Source organism: Haliotis rubra, unplaced genomic scaffold (genome assembly GCF_003918875.1).
Source record: "Haliotis rubra isolate DU_JTF1 unplaced genomic scaffold, ASM391887v1 Scf498, whole genome shotgun sequence".
Lineage (NCBI taxonomy): Eukaryota > Metazoa > Mollusca > Gastropoda > Lepetellida > Haliotidae > Haliotis > Haliotis rubra.
The window spans coordinates 37802-63227 of record NW_025767188.1 but is presented as its reverse complement, the minus strand read 5'-3'; the positions used below and the strand labels follow the sequence as shown (position 1 = coordinate 63227).

The 25426-nt window shown below is 41.6% G+C and overlaps 2 protein-coding genes across 4 annotated transcripts; both read right to left on the bottom strand.

The window, feature by feature from the left end:
- Positions 1-1159: 1159 nt before the first annotated feature.
- Positions 1160-23091, bottom strand: LOC124291605 (protein wech-like). 3 transcript variants are annotated; one of them, XM_046728652.1, is made up of 3 exons: positions 23010-23091; positions 3908-4204; positions 1160-2863 (listed from the first exon to the last, which is right to left on the bottom strand). In XM_046728652.1, exons 2-3 carry the CDS (start codon positions 4197-4199, stop codon positions 1215-1217), a joined length of 1941 nt encoding a protein of 646 aa, XP_046584608.1. In that variant the 5' UTR covers positions 4200-4204; positions 23010-23091; the 3' UTR covers positions 1160-1214. The 3 variants fall into 3 exon arrangements, with proteins under 3 accessions (XP_046584608.1, XP_046584610.1, XP_046584609.1); XM_046728654.1 differs by lacking the exon at positions 23010-23091 and adding an exon at positions 5640-5714; XM_046728653.1 differs by lacking the exon at positions 23010-23091 and adding an exon at positions 5570-5610.
- On the bottom strand, positions 12297-22745 carry LOC124291629 (ADP-ribosylation factor-like; the record flags this gene model as incomplete). The annotated part of the gene is made up of 3 exons (XM_046728681.1): positions 12297-12463; positions 20990-21124; positions 22682-22745. Coding segments are annotated over 3 exons (366 nt in total), but the record flags the coding sequence as incomplete, so codon positions are not given.
- Positions 23092-25426: the final 2335 nt, after the last annotated feature.

The following is a 25426-nucleotide window of genomic DNA, read 5'->3' as shown; positions in this document are numbered from 1 at the left end:
TTTTATCGATGTCAACTTCTTTATTATGAGGAACACAACGTTTCTTACTCCTCCATCAAGTGAATGAATGATATGAGGCAGAGAGTATATAACTGTAAACGTCGGTATAAACACTGCTTGTATCAATTTATAACACGCACACTATTCACAAATTGTGATAAAATAGGGGCTTGGTAACCCAGTGGTTAAAGTGTTCGTTCGTCACGACGAAGACCCGGGTTCGATTCCCAACAAATTACAATGTGTGGAATAATGTGAAAAGCAGCGTAAAACCGCAACTAACTCACTGATAAACTATTCATTCGTTCGTTACATTTTATGGCTCTTCATATACTTCTCATAACGACTTATCTCCCTTTTGACCACTCAGTTGTCATGTCAATCTCACGTACCCGCTGTTCAACAGACAGACCTGTCGGTTCGAACATCACAACACGTCACAAGTTGGCAAGACATTTCATGTGTATGTGTGCAGTGGTAGTACTGTATCTATCTGGTGATCGGTTGGCCACAATGGCTGCTCTTTACTGATTTCATCCTCCAACTAGTTTGGCTGCTTTTGTATCCAACACTGAGTTAACATCATCAGCATAAATGTGATCAGAATAACTTATACAGAGTTGATACAATGTGAGCAGAGACGATTTCCCTGCTATGCATATCACACAACATGTCGAGAGGGTGAGAACCGATGTTAAACATCCCAAAAGACCTACAACCCATTCAGTAAATTTTGTAAAAAAATTGTTCATCAAAGTCACTTAAAGAAAAAGTGATTCAAAATCATTACAACTCAAAATATCAATATTCTACATGATTTTGGACCACATAGTTATTGAGACAATATATCTGAATATAAAGTAGAAGTAATGGCTGCTTACATTACATTACATTCCAGTAGGTGAGAGAGAATGGTTTTATATCGCTTTTAGCAATATTCCAGCAATATCAAGTCAGAGGACACCAGAAATGGACTTCACACATTGTACCCATGTAAGGAATCAAACCCGGGTCTTCGGCGAGACGACCGAACGCTTTAACCACTAGGCTACCCCATCAACCCTCATTATATTACAAGCTGGGTCTTTCTACAACAGGTATCGTTCGTCACGTTCACATCAAAAGTCAGATGTTCCTACAGTGCATCACATCCTATCTATCCAGGTAACATATATCTATATTTAACATACAGAAAGAGATTGTGACATGTTCTCTCACTTACAGTATGTAAATACCTTCACTACATCTGGTGTACACAAGTACATACGACCACGACCACCAACACACAGTCCCCGTGGATACATGACACCATCCTGTGATGTCAGTATGTTTCTAACAAACTGTCCTGACTCTGTCAGATGGGTGACTCTGTGTAGTGAGTTGTCTGCCACCAGGATGTCGTCTGTGCTGGAACTTGTGATACCACGTGGATCCTTCAGTGCTGTGTCTCCTGTAGGTCTGTAGTTGAACACCACATCTCCCTCGGGAGTCAGACACACGACACATTTGGTTCCCCAGTCAGACACCAGGATGTTTCCTGTCCTCGTGGTACAGAGGTAGTTGGGATACTTTAAGATGTCTCCACCTCTGTGACCAGAACAAACTGACTTCAGCACGTGTCCCGACATATCCAGGATATCAACACAGGGAGGGGAGCGGGAACCTGCTGCTAGTGTTGATGGTGTCAGAGACGTTATACCCAAGTACTGTTTGCTGGTTGTGATGGTCGACAGCAGCACAAGGTCAGGGTTCACTTCAACTGTTACAATCTGACTGGTATCCGGCACAGTGACAGCCACCTGGTTGTGTTTCGGCCTTGTTATACCCCATGGTCTACCTCCCAGACTGAGCTTGCTGTGACCTGTCTGACTGTTCCTGGTGTAGAAGGACTTTACACTGTTGTTGTAGTAGTCTGTAACCACCACTGTGTCTGTACCATTCACCTCTAACACCGTCACGTCAATGGGGTATCCTCCACCAACATCTCCTGCTACTGTCAAGTTAATGGTGTCCTGTAACACAGGATCAGCCTTCAGGTCCAGCACATCGTCATACTGGACGTGTATCTCACCAAGATGGACATCTTCCAGTGTTCTACTCAGCTTGTCCGTGTCCTGTCTGAATGTTATCCTGTCTATTCTTCCCTTCTCCTTCACGTCTACGACTCCGACAGCCTCCTCATCACCGGCCTCACATCCCTGATACATCTCATACACATCCATGTCACACTCAGATTGTAGAGCCTGGTCCATCAGCTCAGCCTGTTGTTGGTACATCTGTACTGACATCTCACCTGACTTTATTTCTGCCTTCAGTTGTCCAATGTGTCTGTCAGACATCTCTTTCAGTTCAGACAGAAGTTTCCGTTCCTTGGCTTTGATCATCTGTATTGCTTTGAGACTTGTAGACTTGATACTTGATTCTATTTGTATATATAGCGCCAATTCTTCTTTGACAATGGAGTTTTGTTTTCCAACATATGTTTTCGTCTCATCGTGTTTCTTTAGCAAATTCTCTTTATTCCTTTTCAGCTCGGTTTTCATTGCAGGAATCTCTGACTCAATTTCAACAACCATGTCACATTTCCTGTGATGTATGGTGCAACATGTCTGACAAACAGCTGTTTTACAATCTTTACAAAGATATTTGATATTCTCGTCCTTGTGAACTTTACACATGATCTTTCTCTTGACCTTGACCCTTGTCTCTCCAGACAGGTCAATTACGTTATGGTGACGGGAAGAAGGGATACGTTGGTGCATCCTTGTACATCGTTCACATAGTGCGTCATCACAAACAGAACACCAAGATGTAGCTGGAGTTGTCTCCCCTTCCTCCTTGCAATAACTGCAGTTAGTTGTATCTGAAATAACCATTCATTCATGTGGTGACATTAACCTGGTGACACCACAATGTATCATAGGGCTAGATGTGGTGATATTAACTTGGTGACATCACAATGTATAATAGGGCTAGATGTGGTGATATTAACCTGGTGACATCACATTGTATTATAGGGCTAGACGTGGTGATATTACCTTGGTGACATCACAATGTATTATAGGGCTAGATTTGGTGATATTAACATGGTGACATCACATTGTATTATAGGGCTAGATATGGTGATATTAACTTGGTGACATCACAATGTATTATAGGGCTAGATATGGTGATATTAACCCGGTGACATCACAATGTATTATAGGACTAGATGTGGTGATATTAACCTGGTGACATCACAATGTATTATAGAGCTAGATGTGGTGATATTAACCTGGTGACATCACAATGTATTATAGGGCGATATGTGGTGATATTAACCTGGTGACATCACATTGTATTATAGGGCTAGATGTGGTGATATTAACCTGGTGACATCACAATGTATTATAGGACTAGATGTGGTGATATTAACCTGCTGACATCACATTGTATTATATGGCTAGATATGGTGATATTAACCTGATGACATCACAATGTATTATAGGGCAAGACGTGGGGATATTAACCTGGTGACATCACAATGTATTATAGGGCTGGATGTCCTACTTGACACATGTGAGAAAATGTATCGGAAACGTCGGAACACGTCTCAGGTTGAAACGTCATGTAAATATGTTTGGAATTGTCTCACCGTAAACATTGTTTTACGGATCATGTATAAGGTTTATATATGTTTTTGATCATGTCAACTGATATGCTGTGTCTTGCTCGTTGAAAACATATCCACAAAGAAAGTTCACATTCCTCACCAACAGATTTTTACATACATCAAACTATACTAGTATATACATAGCAGGGGTCATACAATGTTCATAATATCACAAACATTTATATTGCTTAAATCAATTATTCTGTTACCTGCTAGCAAACAACACGTATATTGCTACAACCTACAACTATTCACCTTTAGATCCAGGGCCGAACGAGTCCAACAGTCCCTGGATGATAAAGATAGGCTTGACGTCATCCGCCCACTCCTCCACTGGTCTCTTGGGGTCAGACACTTTCGTCATCTTGCTGCAGAATGGACACAGGAGAGACTTGGCACTGATGGCTTCTGGTCTGGTTTTGGTGTAGTTGACGACACATTTCCGACAGAAGGTGTGATTACACACAAGTGTACAGGGCTTGTCAAACACCTCTGTACATATGGTGCATGTCAGGAAGTGTTCTGTCAACTTCTGGGAGGTCGCCATCTCTCCTACCAAAAGTCAGCAGACACGACATAAACATCCTTTCCACTATACAAACCATAACATTCATTACACAAACACCGACCATATTTGTAGTCCCGATTTACTGACATGTCTAAAAGAACTATGTCTAGTAAATCCTGCTCTTGGAATAATGAACGATTGAAAACATATTCCAGATGTATGTAGATCCTATAATCAATGAGAGATAACATTGGTAGACGAGTTTCAACTGGGCCGTCTGTATTTTGTCTGTATGATGTGTGCGTGTGTGGGTCGCTCTGTGTTCCTGATCATAAATAAAACATAAAACAGTCATTCCATCACATATTTCACGTTATACAAAAACAATCTTTTATTTTAGAAGCGTTAGAAGCTGGATATAGGATGAAGGGAAGTGACCGTCTGTTGGTTTGATTCTGTCCGTCTTGTAGATTTTTTCTGTGGCCTGATATTGATACTGGATACATTTTCATACGTAAAACACAGAACATACACTCCGTCAGATATTTCACGGTTTATACACACAATAATATCTATCTTGTGCCTGACATACTGGAACCGTTGCGCTACAATGCGAATGTTTATGGGCACTTGTGGTGCCTTTGTACTGATTTCGAACTTATTTAATTTTAGAATACAACTCTTAATTACAGCACATTTCTTTGTTGCTGTTGTTCTTGTTGGTTTAAAAGCTTGCTCTTTTACGGAAGTAATTCATAATTTAGTTCAGGTTTTTAGTTCACGAAACACTACCATGAAATTCAGGCGGTCAGTCCCCCGTGTTGTTGTAGGAGTTGTGCTATTGTGCTTTAGGAATATGTGATCTTTTGAGGTTGACAAGCAGTACCACATGACATTGTATATATAACAGACTGGGCATGTTTTGGTGTCACGGAGCACGATGAATCAGTGGCCTGTCTGTGAGCAGCTCGTCAATGGATCTTTGCAACTCGTCGTCACCAGCATTACAACATGCAGTTATGTACCGTGTGCAGCATGTCAATCACCTGACAGAGTTACATGGCCACACCCGCTCATTATCATATCGAAAGTAGATGACGTTAAGTTCGGGTTTCTCTATATTAGATGTAAAATAATGTGGTCATGTAGAAATATTTTACCATAAATTGTGCTGTAGCATTTATCTGTGATCAATTCAGTAGTTACTTTAGCAAAAACACATTATATACATACATCCACATACATTGGGACAGGCCTCAGTATTGAAGTCAAGAGGCCGATAAAGGAAGTAAAAAAAGTAGACACTTCATACACCATGCTCAGTCTAAATATTGCAGTATATTATGTGCCCGGATTTGAGAATGTGCCTGAAGATGACCTAACAGTTAGATGAACCATTGTAGTGTTACCTGTACACAGCAGGACAGGTGTGTAGCGTTATAACTGGAATTCACGAAGCCCCTGTGACAACACACTCACCTGAGACAACCAGGTGACCGGTGCAGAGGGAAACTGAGCACAGAAAGAGATAGACAGTACAGGGTTGACGTGGTTCATTCGAGATCAACTCGTCATTCAGGAACAGTTTGAATGTAGCGGAAAGGCACGAGTGATGTCGAATGAGTGATTGTGTTTTGAAATCGCTTTGAATGCGCAGGGTCACGAGTCAAGATTTATTGTCGCAGTCTTATAGCTGTGATAGTGTTACGATTACAAACTTCAGGCTCCTGTGATATAGCTGGATGACTGCATAACTACAATCACTCACTCACACCGTTATCTTTTTGTGGGTCTGCTACACTCTACACGTTCACAAAGCACATGTTGTCTGTTGGTTTGGGTTTGAATATGAAAAACAGTTTATCTTGGAGAACATGAACATTCATGTTGACTCGTCTGCTCGTCAGACGGAAGACCCAGGTTTGATTCTCACATGGACCAAATGTGTGAAGCCCATTTAGGTGTCCCACCGTGACACTGCTAAAAGCGGTGTTAAAACACTCCCTAACTTTTCTGAGGACTGGACTGGACATTATTTTGTACTGACGTTTAAAGAGTAAATGCTGAAGTATACTGGACGAGATTTTTGTTGTGCTGGTATCAAAGAAGGCGACCAGGGTCTGTCAGAGCTCCTGGACATGACACACGCACGTTGACCCTCAAGATTAATGAACCATGTCGGTACACTCTCAGATTTGTGTACAGATTGGTCAAGATTTGCTTGTGGTTAACACCGGTCACAAACCGTATGCTTTATTCCCCATGGGATTCTGTTAATCAAGTATCAAGGAACATGTCGTCCATGGGGACTCTATGAATAGGCTCCGTCACTAGGAAGAATAATTGTTGTCATGCACCGGCTGCTTGGGAAGTTGCCATAATAGCAATCACTCAGCCAACACGACTATATACAGACTACCGTCATCAACATGTGGCTGGGTCACAATGACAACACGCAAAGTGAATGCAGGGTTGTAAGTTTACTTCCAAGTGGCTTGAGAATTCAGTGTACACGCTCAACCCAGAAACAATTGTGGCAACAATATAATAACAATATAATAACAATGTTCAGCATGTTTACAGAACATACATTTACATCTATTTGTAAATATTCAGTACATTAACAGTATTAACGACGATTCCACCAGTTGACAACATACAGCCGTGGGACGATCCCGACTATGACTATGTTTTGAATAGACCTACTGCAGACTGGTATGCAAGCCACTTGCCTATCACATGTTCATGGAAAACTGATTAGATACTGAATTAATTTTTCCACGGTCACGGTAACATTTGCAGTCATGATAACGGCAATGATCAATGTGTTGAGCCTGTCTTCCGGTATACATCATTATGGGAACACTGAAATAGTTACGTTTGAGGTTCATGATTTTATGAAGATTATTAAGTAACTTTCAGCTTTATTTCATAAAATGCGTCTTCTGCTAAATTTGTCCGTAAAGGTTTAAGTATGGTGATGAAATACGTACCGTTACGGAAGTCAATAAGTTCGATCTCACTACTGTATACAGTACAGAAGTACCCTAAATTCGATAGTATATGTTTTCGGAGAAGTCGGTGTATCGTCTCTGATATGGTGCATCAAACATCAGTTTTATTACATTTTCGATTTCCATTCACGTGTAAAGCATCGGTTATTCGTCGTGATACTTAGTCATATAAATCTGCAAATATAAATAACATGATAAAGACCTGTAATCTCCTGAACAGCTGATAATAGATATAATAAATATACACAGATGAAAAAAATAGAGCTGACAAATCTTTATCTATCTGTTTAACTGTCAGCTAGTGAAAAAGAAAATTCTTCATTGTGTTCTAGTAGTAATGCGTAAAGTGTGATCGGTCCCAAAGAAAGACGATCGATCATATCAAGAAACCAGCACACAAAGAGTAAAGCAAATAATTTATTTGCATACAAACTGTTTCATGAGAAACTAATGAATTCAGGGTGTACACAAACATCATGATGGCCAAGACTTGCGTGTTAATTATAATTAACTGGATGGACTTGTAAAAACCTAAGAAAACAAGATTGATCTCCAATAACACCACGTAACACAGTGGTGACTGCAATTTGGAAACATTTACCATCTGAACAAGTCCCAGGATTCAAACAGACGAATACAATAGACCTTAAGAGATCAGACACAACTGGTTTCAGTTCACACCCTAGACACATAACATGATTTCATTTTATATCTTAATGTCAGTGAATTCACCAGTTCCTGTTTACTAGTTATAAATGAAAGTGTCTGGCAGAATATCCAGGAAAAATAGGCTGTTGTGACCTGCAAGGCTGTAGGAAGGAAATATGTTTCTTCTCTCGAGAATGGCCCTGAGTAAGAATTCCACATACTCTGAGAATAAATTTTACATTGAATTAGAGACATTTTGTAACACAATATCAGTATATTTTGTTTTGGCAACCATAATAATAATTTTCTTTGAAATCTGCACTAAAAAAGTAAGTACTTTTGTCTTAACAAATGCCGAGAGGGAAAATAGACATGATGATTAAAAACCAGTGTCTTTGCAAACAAGACTTTGTGTTGACTGATTAGTTACGGAAAAACATGTAATGGGAACAGTGTGGTTTTTTTCAAACTGGAGTGCACCAGTTCAACAAAAGATTATTGATTGTCTGAATTATATTTACCATGTGTTGGTTTTCTTGTTCACTGGCTTGGCCCCTTGGTTTAGGCTTAGGGGTAGCTGATTGCCCAGGTGGGTTCTCCAGTTTTGGTCACTTTAGGTTGTTTTCATTGATGTGAAATGCTGCCATATACAGCCTAAAAATAGCATTAAAGTAGCATTTTTACATTTGCCAAAAAAAAACTTCACAAAGAAATACATTATCTGAATGAACATATTTCCCTGATTTCCCATTTAGAAAGTAGGTTAAAAGTTACTTATATATACAGCTGCCATGATGTTTTTACAAGGGGTCTATAGATACCGAAATTTTATGCCAGTGCAGAGCAGTCATTTTCCTTAAAGAGAGAAAGAGTGAGAGTCAACATTTCAATCATGCCCAAACCCACGCGCACTCACACACACGCACACACACACAATTCATATACCATTTTAACATGGTAGGGGACCAGTCCCTGGTGGATAATTATCTGATATGACTCATTTTTTTATTATGTTTTAATAATTATGTGATCTCTCTCACCATCGCACTCATATGTTGCAAGTTCTCATTTGTCCATGCCCACCCCCATCCCTATCCCTCCACACACACACTCATACCACAAAACACCCAACATTCCGTCTCGGGAAATAGATGACTTGGCCCTACTGGGTTACAGTAACAGTGGCTGTGAAAATATATCTCTGATCGAAAATAGGACATGAGCGCAAATTATGACGTACTTTTCCATCAACTATTTCTTTATACAGCTAGCTAGCACTGGAGTGTTTATGTTGCTCCAAAACAACTACATCTTAAAACTCACCTGCAACCAACGTCGCGTCCGGAATGGAACTCTCTCGGTCTCAGTCCCAACTTGACATTTCGGCCTCTTTGTTTGTTTGGAAAATCGAAAGGCATGCCCGATATATAGCATCCTTATGAAGTTCAAGCTTTGCCTATTCGTATCCATATTTGGTCAGAGGTTCGGTCTCTTTCATAGCACTTCTTTGAAAAGTGTAACGAACACAGATGACCGTGCGTGGTGGGGTTCACAAAATCTCTCATGTGCGGATATCCCAGATATATCTGTACCTGCTCTACATCTGTAGTCTACCTGCTCTACATCTGTAGTCTACCTGTTCAACATCTGTAGTCTACTTGCTCTACATCTGTAGTCTACCTGCTCTACATCTGTTGTCTACCTCCTGTACGTCTGTAGTCTACCTGCCCTACATCTGTACTCTACCTGCACTAGATCTGTGGTTTACCTGTTCTACATCTGTAGTCAACCTGCTCTACATCTGTAGTCTACCTGCTCTACACATGTTGTCTACCTGCTCTACACATGTTGTATACCTGCTTTACATCTGTAGTCTACCTGCACTAGATCTGTGGTTTACCTGTTCTACATCTGTAGTCTACCTGCTCTACACATGTTGTATACCTGCTCTACATCTGTAGGCTGCCTGCTCTACATCTGTAGTCTACCTGCTCTACGTCTGTAGCATACCTGCTCTACATGTGTAGTCTACCTGTTCTACATCTGTAGTCTACCTGCTCTACGTCTGTAGTCTACCTGCTCTACATCTGTAGTCTACATCTGTAGTCTACCTGCTCTACATCTGTTGTCAACCTGCTCTACGTCTGTAGTCTACCTGCTCTACATCTGTAGTCAACCTGCTCTACATCTGTAGTCTACCTGCTCTACATCTGTAGTCTACCTGCTCTACATCTGTAGTATACCTGCTCTACATCTGTAATCTACCTGCTCTAGATCTGTGGTCTACCTATTCTACGTCTGTAGTCTACCTGCTCTACATCTGTAGTCTACCTGCTCTACATCTGTAGTCTACCTGCTTTACGTCTGTAGTCTACCTACTTTACATCTGTGGTCTACCTGTTCCACATCTGTTGTCTACCTGCTCTACATCTGTAGTCTACCTGTTCTACATCTGTAGTCTACCTGCTCTACATCTGTGGTCTACCTGCTCTACATATGTGTCTTCCATGTCACTGTTTATCTATTTATTGTTAGTGTATCACACAAAGGTATCAGAAACAAAGAACATACATCGTACAACGGTCCTCACGGCCTGATAGTGGTCATTCTGTCTTCTTGGCGTTTTACTTTCATTGTATGTCCTCTGTGACCTCTTTCCGTGACCTCATGGCAGCTCGTGGATAACACCGTGAAGATCAGGGTTAGAATTGATCTTCAGTAACCTGTTGACACATGTCATCCCAATTCGGTAGATCGATGTTCACGCTTTTGATCCCCGGATTGTCTGGTCCAGATCCGATTATTTTGCAGAACGCCGCCATATACCTGGAATATTGCTGGGTGCGGCGTAAAACTCAACTCACTCACTCACTCATTCGTGGATCTCATCAATACGTAAACAGCACAATGCAGAAATACGCATGAATACGCATGAATTAAACTGTTGCAATATTTACTTAAGTTTCGAACAAGTAGATACAATTCCTCGATAATTAAGCACACATGTAGTAAATACATATATATGGTGAGACTACACTACCACTAGTCGTTAGGCTACACTACCACTAGTCGTGAGTCTACACTACCACTAGTCGTGAGGCTACACTACCACTAGTCGTCAGGCTATACTACCACTAGTCGTCAGGCTATACTACCACTAGTCGTGAGTCTACACTACCACTAGTCATGAGGCTACACTACCACTAGTCGTCAGGCTATACTACCACTAGTCGTCAGGCTATACTACCACTAGTCGTGAGGCTACACTACCACTAGTCGTGAGGCTACACTACCACTAGTCTTGAGGCTACACTACCACTAGTCGTGAGGGCTACACTACCACTAGTCGTGAGGCTACACTACCACTAGTCTTGAGGCTACACTACCACTAGTCATGAGGCTACACTACCACTAGTCGTGAGGCTACACTACCACTAGTCGTAAGGCTACACTACCACTAGTCGTAAGACTACACTACCACTAGCCGTGAGTGTGATACAGAGGGATCTCCTTGATACTTGTTGGTTTCAGTAACTGACGCATACCCTGACCCACTGATATGTCCAATGTTAATACAATATATCCTTACCCTTGATTTCAGCCAGGCAGTATTTGATATACACTACATCATGGTAACTGACGCATACCCTGACTCACTGACAAGTCCAGTGTAAATACAAATTGTCCTTACCCTTGATTTCAGCCAGGCATTAGTTGATTACACGACAATAAAACAATTTGTCAAACGTTTCATTGCAAGAACGACCCGAATCCAAGTACACTTACACTAGAGGGTAAGTATTTTAGGAAATCATAGTTAAAACTACACCTCTTTAAAATAAGTTTTTCTCCAGATTTGATGTTGGGTGGTTAAAGTACAATGTACTGTTTATATGTAATCATAACACATAATTGCAGCCAATTTCAGGGAATATATAATGTGATGACATATTACAAGAGACCGTGCCAATACATATGAACAATTACGTTTTAGGTCATGCTGGAATCTACGTTTTTACGTGTGCCCCATAATTATCTTTGTTTTAAAACATTGAAAAAGCTTAAATGCTAACAGCTCGAGAGATATATGAAAAAAGCTACATTGAAACGGTGTTTTCAATCTAACCCTCGCAGATCGCCTGTCGTACAGGATCACAGGATGAGTTAAATAATGGTTGCAGTCTTTGTCCTGGTGGCTCTGGATCAACACAGATGGCTCTTCTTTCTGATTTCAGGATGCTGTTCTTCCACAAGGCTACAAGGCTAGCAACTGCCATGCATCAGCTGTCTTGACACCATTCTGAACAGTCTAACAACGACTGTTATTTGAAATCTTTACAAGGGGCTCGACGTGGAGTAACACCATCGATACATCTGTACACAAATGCTCCCGAGCTGTCATGGAGTTGGACACCTTTGAACTTCTGGACATTATCACAGATACAAGTTTGTGGTGATTTCCATCTTGAAAGGTTCACCGCCTCCTGCTCTGTTTGAAATCTTTCACCAATCTGGACAATTCCTCCAGACCCTCAAACAGACCCTCCCCGGTCGTAGCACATGTCCCCTGAATGTACCACTTCCGGTCCGTCATCTTCTGAAGGTGAAGGGCGTCCACTACTTCCGATAACTTGGTGGCAGCTTCAGGGCAGAAAATTTAGATGAAGAGGGGATCTAGAGGTTGTTGTATGTCAGTATGTCAATGAAATGTCTTTACGTTTGCTTAATACTCATAAATCTACCGAAACCAGAGTTGGGATGTTGAAGGATAAGTTCTACTGTTATTATGACAGCAAAGTTTGGGAAAAGTAAATTCTACTGAACTGGTCTAAAACAAAGTGGGGTTTTTCATTGAAATCAGAAATAAACTGACTGAAATATTGTGAAATATTATGCAAATTGATGACATCAGAAATTGCCTGAATCACCCATGTCCCTACCTGGCCAGTCTTGATTGTCAGCCAGGACGACGACAGGAACGGATCTCATCTCGTCGCTGTGGATGACGTTCTTCAGTTCCTCCAGACAAACAGGACAATGTCCGTTTTCACAACATTTTTCAGATCGAATCACGCTTAATATGGAAATAGGTATATTTGTAATAACATGACATAACATCATGCACAGATATATTTTTTTTAAAACAAACATCAACAAATGAACGAAGAAAGGGATACATAATACTTTGTTTAAATTATCATGTAAAAACTTCATAACACGTCAATAAATTTGTCAAAACAAAAACTGCAATTTATACACATATATTAATAACATACCGGCAGAATTTTGGCAGGGTCTATGGGAAACTCGGGGAAGAGGCCTGTAAAGCCAGCGAGCTTATCCAAGATAACACCCATCATTTGAGTAGCTTGGACACGGTTGTAGTATAACAAACTGTATAAAATCCTAATGCCTCCTCTCTTGTGTTTCCCTTTTCCACTTCGAATGATCTCCAGTTATAATGACCAGTGCTACCTAACGTTTGATCGTTTTCGATACTGACAAACCACTGCCGATCTTATATACGCCACATATCGTAAACCAAGCGGTTTATCCAACACTAACGCCGTGTTAATATCTGAACACGTGGAGTGCTATAAATAGCTCACTGTGGCGGATTTACTTGCAAGAAGCTAACCACGTGATTGGTGTATACACAAAACAATATGCTCTGATTGCTCTTTGACAGTGAATCGGTCTATAAAGGTGGTGTAAAGTTAGATATTCTCTTAAACAAAGTCAGGAATTATGTAATAGAAATGCTAAAACCAAGTTCTCGATTCAGCGTGTTTGGGCGCGTGTCGTTTGTGTACACGATGCAGTAAACAAGAAAACAGGTAGGTTAGCGGTACAAATTCTGAGCAAGGATCTTGGCTTGGAATCGATATTTTGATCTTTCTAAGATCCAAGCTCCCAAAGAACGGCTTCGATTTTGGTGATCTATGTCTCATTTCGTAGGTAAATCTATTGGTTTGAAATACGTAACTATATATTCTGAGTCAAAATAGAAACTTCACAATTTATGTTTGTAAATAAAAATATGAATTGTTATAGTAGACAGTTCTCTGGTGTCATAATATTAATCCCCAAGTATCGACTCAAGAAAAAAGTCACCACAGCACATTGAAATCAATCCAAACATGGTGCATCCCAACAATAGAGCTAAAACGTGTTTTAATGTGCCACTGGTCACGTGATCTTATTGCACGTGCATTCGATCGCACATGTTCCCCATCAACTGTACAAAGTTGAAAAAACACACTTTAAAGCACTAACATAAAACAGCTAATCTTAATGCCGCGCCTCTCAAATGTGCAGCGTCAACGTGCCGTTGGCATGCTGGATGCGGGAACGTCAGTAAGTGACGTTGCAAGGACAATGGGGTGTAGCCGTCGGACTGTTTATGATTTACAGACTCGACTGCAACAAACTTGCACCACTCATCGCCTCAGGCCAGGCCGGCCACGTATGACGTCACAGGCGGAGGACCGTCAAACTGTGTCACGTGATCTCCGTAACCGTTTTTTGACTGCTACAGGAACCAGAAATGAGCTGTTTAGGGGTCCACTGTCGGCACAAACCATCCGAAACCGGCTGCGAGCTGCACACCTTCGTGTTTGACGACCACATCGCGGATTCATTTTTACGCCATGACATTGACGTCAGTGTTTGCTGTGAGCCCGACGACACCTCCGATGGACTCACAGAAACTGGAATCGAGTTGCCTTCAGTGATGAATCAAGATTTACCCTCAGATTCGCTGATGGTAGGATGAGAGTGTTGAGGCGACGCCGTGAACGGTATGCTCAGTGTTGTGTACAGGAAGTTGACAGATTTGGGGTCAGAAGTATCATGGTTTGGGGTACTTTCTGTGGGATTGCCCGTTCCCGACTTCTGGTTATCCGTGGGAACCTTAATGCTGCAGGTAACAGTCACATAAACGTAATATTGACATGCACATGTCGCTAGTTTCCGGTTACGTGACATCTAACCACATGTACCTCTATTGAAACTGCAGAAATGGATAAGCTGGAGTACAGAGTATTCATATGGTTTTTGGTCCTCAAGGGCCACACGGTAAAGCACATTGCTGAACAGACCCGTGAAGGTCCGGCTTAGAATATTGATCTTCAGTAACCCATGCTTGTCGTAAGAGGCGACTTACGGGATCGGATGGTCAGGCTAACCTGGTTGACACATGTCATCGGCTCCTAATTGCGCAGATCGATGCTCATGCTGTTAATCACTGGATTGTCTGGTCCAGAGTCGAATATTTACAGACCGCCGCCATATAGCTGGAATATTGCTGAGTGCGGCGTAAAACTAAACTCACTCACTCACATTGCGATGAGCGATTGACATGGGACTCAGTACTCGAACTGCTGTCGATCGCTTTTTAATGTGCCCATCGTATGTCTATTTACAACACATGAGAACAGCTCAAGTGGTGATACACTATCCAGGCGGTCGCGGGGCGGTGGGGTAGTCCAGTGGTTAAAGCTTTGGCTCGTCACGCCGAAGACCCTGGTTCGAATCCCCACATTGGTACAATGTGTGAAGCCCATTTCTGGTGTCCCCCACCGTGATATTGCTGGAATATTGCTAAAAGCGGCATAAAACCAAACTCAGCCAGTCAGTCAGGCGTTCGCTGTTATTGCTATATATAAATACCTCATCACGATTTATCTCCCTTACACCACTCAGTTGTCAAATCAATTCAGTAACATGTGTTAGTCGCGTTGAACAGAGAGCAGCTCAAACGTATGTCATTTGACCGTACATACAACTCTCTCATGTGGGGGTATCTACATCTGTAGTCTACCTGTTCTACATCTGTGGTCTACCTGCTCTACATCTGTAGTCTACCTGCTCTACATATGTTGTCTACCTGCTCAACTTCTGTGGTCTACCTGCTCTACAACTGTAGTCTACCTGCTCTACATCTGTTGTCTACCTGCTCTACATCTGTAGTCTACCTGCTCTACATCTGTAGTCTACCTGCTCTACATCTGTAGTCTACATCTGTATTCTACCTGCTCTACATCTGCACTCTACCTGCTCTACATCTGTAGTCTACCTGTTCTACATCTGTTGTCTACATCTGTAGTCTACCTGCTCTACATCTTTAGTTTACCTGCTCTACACCTGTAGTCTACCTGCTCTACATCTGTATTCTACCTGCTCTACATCTGTAGTCTACCTGCTCTACATCTGTATTCTACCTGCTCTACATCTGTGGTCTACCTGCTCTACATCTGTAGTCTACCTGCTCTACATCTGTATTCTACCTGCTCTACATCTGTAGTCTACCTGCTCTACATCTGTAGTCTACCTGCTCTACATATGTTGTCTACCTGCTCTACATCTGTGGTCTACATCTGCAGTCTACCTCATCTACATCTTTAGTCTACCTGCTCTACACCTGTAGTCTACCTGCTCTACATCTGTAGTCTACCTGCTCTACATCTGTAACGACTAACGGGATCGGGTGGTCAGGCTCGCTGACAGGATTGACACATGTCATCGTGCGCCAATTACGTAGATTGATGTTCATGCTGTTGGTCCTGCAAGCCTCGGAAATTTGTAACTTTATCAACTCGTGTTGATATAATTGATATCAGAAGACACTTGGGTGAGATTCTCTATTTCCTTCATCACTCATCATGGACTGTATCATGGTAACTGACGCATACCCTGACTCACTGGCAAGTCCAATGTAAATACAAATTGTCCTTACCCTTGATTTCAGCCAGGCATTAGTTGACATACACTACAATAAAACAATTTGTCAAACGTTTCATTGCAATAACGGCACCACTGATCACCTCAGGCCAGGCCGGCCACGTATGACGTCACAGGCGGAGGACCGTCAAACTGTGTCACGTGACCTCCGTAATCGTTTTTTGACGGAAACAGGTACCAGAAATGAGCTGTTTAGGGGTCGACTGTCGGCACAAACCATCCGAAACCGGCTGCGAGCTGCACACCTTCGTGTTTGACGACCATTGACATTGACGTCAGCGTTTGCTGTGGGCCCGACGACACCTCCGATCGACTCACAGAAACTGGAATCGAGTTGTCTTCAGTGATGAATCAAGATTTACCCTCAGATTCGCTGATGGTAGGATGAGAGTGGGGAGGCGACGCCGTGAACGTTATGCTCAGTGTTGTGTACAGGAAGTTGACAGATTTGGGGTCGGAAGTATCATGGTTTGGGGTACTTTCTGTGGGATTGCCCGTTCCCGACTTCTGGTTATCCGTGGGAACCTTAATGCTGCAGGTTACCGCGACCAGGCATGCTAACCCCCGAATTTATTCCATTCATGGCAGCACATGGTCCAGGTCTGCACTTTCAACATAACAATGCCAGACCACATGCAGCCATCTTGACCAGGAATAACCTGCAGAACGCAGGAATCAATGTTCTTAACTGGCCGTCAAGGCCACCTGATCTCAATCCAATCGACCACATCTGGGATGCTCTTGGTACCGGTATGCGCCCTGTCAGGAACCAACCCCGGAATTTGCAGGATCTTGGTGCTGCTTTGCAGGAACAATGGCGCCGACTTCCCAATAATGTGTTTACACACAATAGACTGTCCATGAGGAGGCGTCGCTTGGCAGTTGTGAACACACATGGTGGCCATACACGCTACTGAATGTTTGAAACATCAGATTTAATTTCTTGTGACTTGACACTTTGTTTACGCCTTTTATTGATAAATTGTGTAACCATATGGAACCGATTTTGGGCATTGTGATATTCTTAGTTCATCCTATCGACCTTAACAAGTAAATGATAACCTCTATACCACATTCTTGTGTCCTTTCTTTTATATATTATTTATTATACGATTGTGAAGTTTCTAGTTTGACTATATAGACTGTATGACTTTATGACTTTATAGGGGTATATACAGTGATCATTGTGGAATTCGTCCTGAAACGAACTTGATGTGTTGACCTCGCTACACTCCTTTCCTTGTATAAAGCGCTAAGACCCATCAGTCACAGTCTATACCTTGATGCCAGTTTCTTTGGCGTGACAATTCCCTGTAGTACCGTACACATATCTAAACTGGAGCATCATCGGCTTCGGGGGTTCAGATAAGTCTCCATTACGTTGACGTGACGTCTTTGAAAACGTCGAAGAAACGCCAAGCCAATGTCAACGAATATTGCGTGGATCGGGGACATCTCTATGACTGTAAACCTCACTCCATGTTGTGTGAAGGTCACTGAACAGTAGATCAAGGACAACACACTGACACCCTATGTCGTCACGTATGTCGACGTTTTGTCTTCCAGGATAATGTCTTATCATCAACACATACAGGAACTGCCTGGTGACCCAGTGACCCGGATTCACTTACAATAGATCGTTGCGCCATATCATCACTTGTTTCAGGTTGTGCACAATCGGAATTGGATTCTCTACAACATGTATTTGCTTCAATGTTGTCAGTTATCTCCATCTCCCAGCATGTGGAACTATTTAAGGAAACGTCACATTGTGTGTATCATAAATGTCTATGAGTATACGTTGTGTTTCCCTTAATCAGTTCGATCAAAGTTTTGCGATTTTGGTCAATGCACGCAGCTTACCTTATCAACGTGTCTTGACATAATCCACATGCAACGAAGATTCATATAGCCTTTGGACACGTCAAGGCATCATGTGTAGGGTTTTGAGATCCATATATATGTAATTGGTAAGACAAAACAAAAAAACTAATGTGGTGTGGGTAAGGACACCTACATGGGGGACCCTGATTCGATTAAATCCCTAGCAACGTATGTTTGACTGAACAGGCAACCAAACGGTAGTCAGACTCGGTGAACTGGTTCATAGCGTGTCATCGTAATCCGACGGCGTGGGTCAGTGCTCACAATATCGATCACTGCAGTGTCTGCTACTTACAGGCCGTCGTCATTTCATGAAAAGTCACTGGAGGATTGTAATGATTTACCAATTGGTTCTTCTGATTTTATAATCATCTTTTTGAAATATCAGCTGCGTTCAAATGATCCTTCATGCTCAAAATGTATTAAAATATCTAAAAGCAGCTATGTTTTTTTGACATTTTAGCTTAACCATAACATTTAGTGTTGTTGCATGACAAGGAAATAGAAGAAATGAAATGAACGAAGACTAATTGCATATTTACACATTTGATAACTGTCACTATACCTTCTAAACATTTGACTTTTTTTCTATCTTAATTATCCAAGTCCTGTAGGTCAAAAGTATCCTAGTGCAATATGAATGGTCGCTATATTACATATGCCAAGGGGCTTGCTACTTTGGAAGGAAATAACAAAATTTGAAACGCCCGTTCTGTTGGAATGAGAGGATAAGACGCAGTAATTCTTCAGGGCCGGGAAGAATGCGTACAATAGCGATTGCTGCATTGAACCCATGAGTCCATCAAAGGAACCTCGGTCGGACTTGTATTAAACGGATATGGGAAACAATCTGGAAGGAAATGTTCATCAAATAGATAGTTTTGGGTGTAATGAGATAATAAATGTGATATTAATTTTAAAACGTTTTAACGTCCACCACTGATGAGTTCACGATGCAAGATCCGATGATCAAAAGGAGGAACGAGTAAATATTGTTGTACGCCGCAACTGTCCGAAATGTGCATCCGGGGATCGATGCTCAGCATTGCACAATGTGGTTAAGTACCGTTTCTGTACCTTGATGTCAGTTATGGACAAATAACTTTGTGAAAAATTACTTTTTTTTAAACTTGTATTGCAACAACAATTACAATTACATGTTTAAGTACAAAACAACAGGTAAATAAAACATGAACGTTCACACACGTATTGAAAACACAAACACCATACAAAGTGTTCAGGTAAAAGACAAAACAAGGAATGTTGGAATCATATGAGTATTTACACGATGAATTATATAACAAATTGCTACATACGTATAACAGTAACGAAAGACTGATAGCGCTACAGATCTCGAGTCATCACGTGACATAACGGTAAGGATCGGTAACCATGGAGACGGACTGGGCATAAGATTGAATCAGTAACATCGGGGTGGGAGTCTTTGTTCTGACGGCAACGTGTCGCAACAGTGGGGTCCTCCTTTTGGCTTCCTCGCCACAATACAGACTTGACAAACCTTGTCAAAGTCATATGACAGCATTTCAACTTGCATATCATGTATTGAACAAATTAACACGTGATTAGATATAATTGTGGGAGGTCACATCAGTCCATTCAGGTTTCAACACAGATACCCTTCAGTTGGTCATCCCTGAGCTTCTGGACATTATCACAGATACAAGTGTATGGTTATTTATGTCTGGAAAGATTCACCGGCTCCTGCTCTGTTTGAAATCTTTCACCAGTCGAGACATTTCCTGCAGACCCTCGAACAGACCCTGCCCGGTCGTAGCGCATGTCCCCTGGATGTACCACTTCCGGTCCGTCATCTTTTTGCTTGCAAAGTAACATTTATCCATTCTCTGTTTACACATAGCAATATCAATCGCCAAAGCGCAGCAATATGCAAGCAGTATTTGCATCCACTTCATATGTAGAATGATTCTATAGGATATGAAGAGAGCCTAGAATGCATGATATGATACACAAGTACGAGACATATGCCACGATTAACAGCTGAAGAGAGAGAAAGAGCCATTGTAATGGTGCAGATGGGGTCGACATACAATGCCGTTGCCACGCCCTCGGATGCCACCGTATCACGGTTATAAGACTTATTCAGGGCTTCATCCATCACAACGCCAGCTGAAGATAGGTACAAAGTGTGTTGTTTGTTTTTAAAATTGGGAAATAAACTGGCGAAAATATTTTGAAATATTATCCTAATCATGTGATCACAAAATACTTTCAGCCATGTGCCTAGTGCCATGTGCCTAGTAGGATGGCCATCTATATAATTTGAATTTGCTAATGAGATTGATCATCACAATCCATAATAATCATCATCACTACCATTATAGCTATCAGCAGCAGCAGCAGCATCACTACCGTCATCTTCAGCATCATCACTATCATAAATCACACTACACAGTTCCACAATGAACGCCATTAGAACATTCCTGAGCCTGAGACTGTTTATGTTGCTAATTTAAATACAAGGGCATACACCATCATTTTCTGTGTCGACCATGTCCCCACCTGGCAAGTCTTGCTGGTTAGCCTGGACGACGACAGGAACAAATCTCATCTCGTCGCTGTCGATGACGTTCTTCAGTTCCTCCCGTGACTCGACAAACCTCTCCCTGTCGTTAGTGTCAACCACGTACAGGATACCTGCAATATAGAAGATACAATTCACGCCAAAGTGAAAGGGTGGAGAAAGCCCTCTCGACATAAAAGTATTCATGTTTCCATGACATTTAGATTCGAACCCAAACGCGGGGCAAAGAAAGGTGCTATTCATATGACTACCCACCTTTCGATATCTAGGCACTATTCATATGACTACCCACCTTTCCGATGCATAGGCACTATTCATATGACTACCCACCTTTCCGATACATAGGCGCTATTCATATGACTACCAACCTTTCCGATACCTAGGTGCTATTCATATGACTACCCACCTTTCCGATACCTAGGCACTATTCATATGACTACCCACCTTTCCGATACCTAGGCACTATTCATATGATTACCCACCTTTCCGATACATAGGCGCTATTCATATGACTACCTACCTTTCCGAAACCTAGGCGCTATTCATATGACTACCTACCTTTCCGAAACCTAGGCGCTATTCATATGACTACCCACCTTTCCGATACCTAGGCACAATTCATATGATTACCCACCTTTCCGATACCTAGGCGCTATTCATATGACTACCCACCTTTCCGATACTTAGGCAATATTCATATGACTACCCACCTTTCCGATACCTAGGCACAATTCATATGACTACCCACCTTTCCGATACCTAGGCACTATTCATATGACTACCCACCTTTCCGATACCTAGGCACTATTCATATGACTACCCACCTTTCCGATACCTAGGCGCTATTCATATGACTACCCACCTTTCCGATACCTAGGCACTATTCATATGACTACCTACCTTTCCGAAACCTAGGCGCTATTCATATGACTATCCACCTTTCTGATACATAGGCACTATTCATATGACTACCCACCTTTCCGATCCGATATGACTACCCACCTTTCCGATGCATAAGCGCTATTCATATGACTATCCATTTTTCCGATACATAGGCACTATTCATATGACTATCCACCTTTCCGATACATAGGCGCTATTCATATGACTACCCACCTTTCCGATACCAAGGCGCTATTCATATGACTACCCACCTTTCCGATACCTAGGCGCTATTCATATTACTACCCACCTTTCCGATACCTAGGCACTATTCATATGACTACCCACCTTTCCGAAACCTAGGCGCTATTCATATGAGTACCCACCTATCCTTGACCTGAGATGAGAAAAGATTCGATCAGTATTCTTCTATATTTTAGAATATTTTTTATGACTACCCACCTTTCCGATACCTAGGCGCTATTCATATGACTACCCACCTTTCCGATACCTAGGCGCTATTCATATGACTACCCACCTTTCCGATACCTAGGCGCTATTCATATTACTACCCACCTTTCCGATACCTAGGCACTATTCATATGACTACCCACCTTTCCGAAACCTAGGCGCTATTCATATGAGTACCCACCTATCCTTGACCTGAGATGAGAAAAGATTCGATCAGTATTCTTCTATATTTTAACAGAGCACTGCCGGTATCAAGCAACCAAAATGCATGTCATAAACCAAAAGAGGACAGTTTGGGAGATATAGCAGAAACTTACCGCTGCAGTTCTGGAAGTATTGTTTCCACGGGGGTCTAATCATGTCCTGACCCCCCACATCCCACACACATTATATACATACATCCACATACATCGAGACAGATCTCAGTATTGAAGTCACGAGGCCGATCAAGGAAGTAATGAAAGTAGACACTCCATACACCATGCTCAGTCTAAATATTACAGCATATTAGGTGCCCGGATTTGAGAATGTGCCTGGAGATGACCTAACAGTTAGATGAACCATTGTGGTGTTACCTGTGCACAGTAGGGCAGGTGTGTAGCGTTACACCTGGAATAGACGAGGCCCCTATGACAACACACTTACCTGAGACAGCCAGGTAACCGGTGTAGAGGGAAACTGAGCACCAGGCGAGATAGACCCTAGGTAACCGGTGTAGAGGGAAACTGAGCACATGAAGTGAGAGAGTGAGTGAGTTAATATTTAACGTCACATCGGCAATATTTCAGCCATATCGTGACGAGAACATTTTACATTGAAATGGAATATGTGCATATTATAAAACCTGTCATTGAAGGACAGTAAAACAACTAGAATATCACAATTAGATTTAAAACTAGTGTGGAAGGTTAAAACTAATAGCACTATTAGGACAATACAACATAAAAACAGGCTATAGATCGCCAACAACTGAAGGTCGATCACCATACTAGGGACCATGGGGACTTACAGTACCTTTGCTACCTGCATGGACCCTAGCTGGATTTACACCATCCCTTCAGCCATTGGCGTTTATACTGAGATTTAGCCATACATTAAAATCACAAAAATACTACGATTAAAAACCTGTTAGACTTAAATTTACTTGAAATGTTTTGGGACTTACGTACCCTCTCAGGAGGGAGCACAGGAAGAGATATACCGTACAGGGTTGACGTGGTTCATTCGTGATCAACTCGTCATTCAGGGACAGTTTGCATGTTACGGAAAGGGACGAGTGATGTCGAATGAGTGATTGTGTTTTGAAATCGCTCTGAATGCGCAGGGTCACGATTCAAGTTTTATTGTTGCAGTTTTATAGCTGTGATAGTGTTAAGATTACAATCTTCAGGCTCCTGTGATATACCTGGGTGACTGCATAACTACAATCACTGACTCACTCACTGACCCAGGAATAAGTCACACCGTTATCTTTTTGTGGGTCTGTTATATTCAGTATGTTAACAGTATATGTGTTAATACAGATTGAATGCATGAGCGCCGACAATATTATCTGTGCATTGAAACATTACAGAAATATAATGATCACTGAGCGGTTGAAATTTACAAAGATCAGGGGCGATAACTCATGACATGAGTTAAACGAAGCCATAAATGATATCGGCGGTAATCGCCGCATAGCATACAATATTTACCTTAGAAGGTTAACATAAAGGAACTCAGAAAGTGCTGTCTCACGGTAATTTTGGCCTTAAAATAAAATATATGAATTCAGGATAATGATGACATTAGAGTTGCTAGCGTTCCAAGGTTTATTCAGATGCAGAGTGAATTCAATAAAACATTTCAATTCAATTCAATATATGAACATATCAAAGTAATCATACAGTATTACATTAGACTGACGTGAACATATTATTTTCATCTTCATAATTATTAAGCTTCGCAGAACATCAACATGTTTTGAACATTACATTTATAAAATATTTCAATTCCATCATATGTATACATATATATGAACACATCAAATACAAGGTACAGTATTACAGATAACTGATACGAACATATTGTACTCATATATATTACACTATACTTATCAAAACATCAGCGTATGTTGGGCATTATATTTTTATGTACAGGTAGAACCTTACAGGAACATATTTTTAAGTTCAGAGAACGGCACACAACGATACAAATAAACACGCTATCACATTAGATTCCTATTGGTAACATCAGCTTAAAATAATGAAACATTAACTAGTACACGTATCGTAGATGTTTCGTAGATGTTTTACGGTAGTGCAATTTACGCACTACCGTACTCCTAAACATTATAACAATAATACAAGCACTGGTCTTTTAGCCTGAATATACATAATAGTTTGACATAGGTGTAAGTGTACAGCTGTTTCCGGGGTTCAACCCTTCCTAAACATTATAACAATTTCGCAATACATTGAACAATAACTACACAAATGAACGTACGCCTGTAGCTGAAGATCTACAATAATATATATGATTTGAAGTTACCGAAATCTAAAGCAGTAATCCTAAGGTGGGAGTGTAGAAGGCAGTGTAGCAGGGGACAGCAGCTGAGAGGCGAGCGCTGGGAGTAAGCTGGCTGTGTTGAGTGGCCTTGACTTTGTCAGTGAGAGCTTGCGTCAGGTTGTTTACATTAGCGAGAGGGAAGGGGTAGCGTGCCGTGTGCAGAGTATGGGTAATTGAGTTTGAGCGGCGTGTCTGAAAGTGTGGGCTTATTGGTTATACTTGGGACATAGAATGGATAACTGAGGGTTGGACGCTTGGTCTAAATGTAACAGTAGGTTGAACGAGTGAGTGAGTGAGTGAGTTTGGTTTTACGCCGCTTTTGGCAATATTCCAGCAATATCACGGCGGGGGACACCAGAAATGAACAGTAGGTTGAACGTGAGAGAGGTGTATGTAGTTTATATGAGAGGTTCTAGATCCTTTGTAATACGTTTTAGTTTTGAAGGTAAGCTGCTATGGCGTTGAAAATGATGGGGGAGTGGGGGTGGGGGTGGGGGGTGGATTAAGGAGAAGTG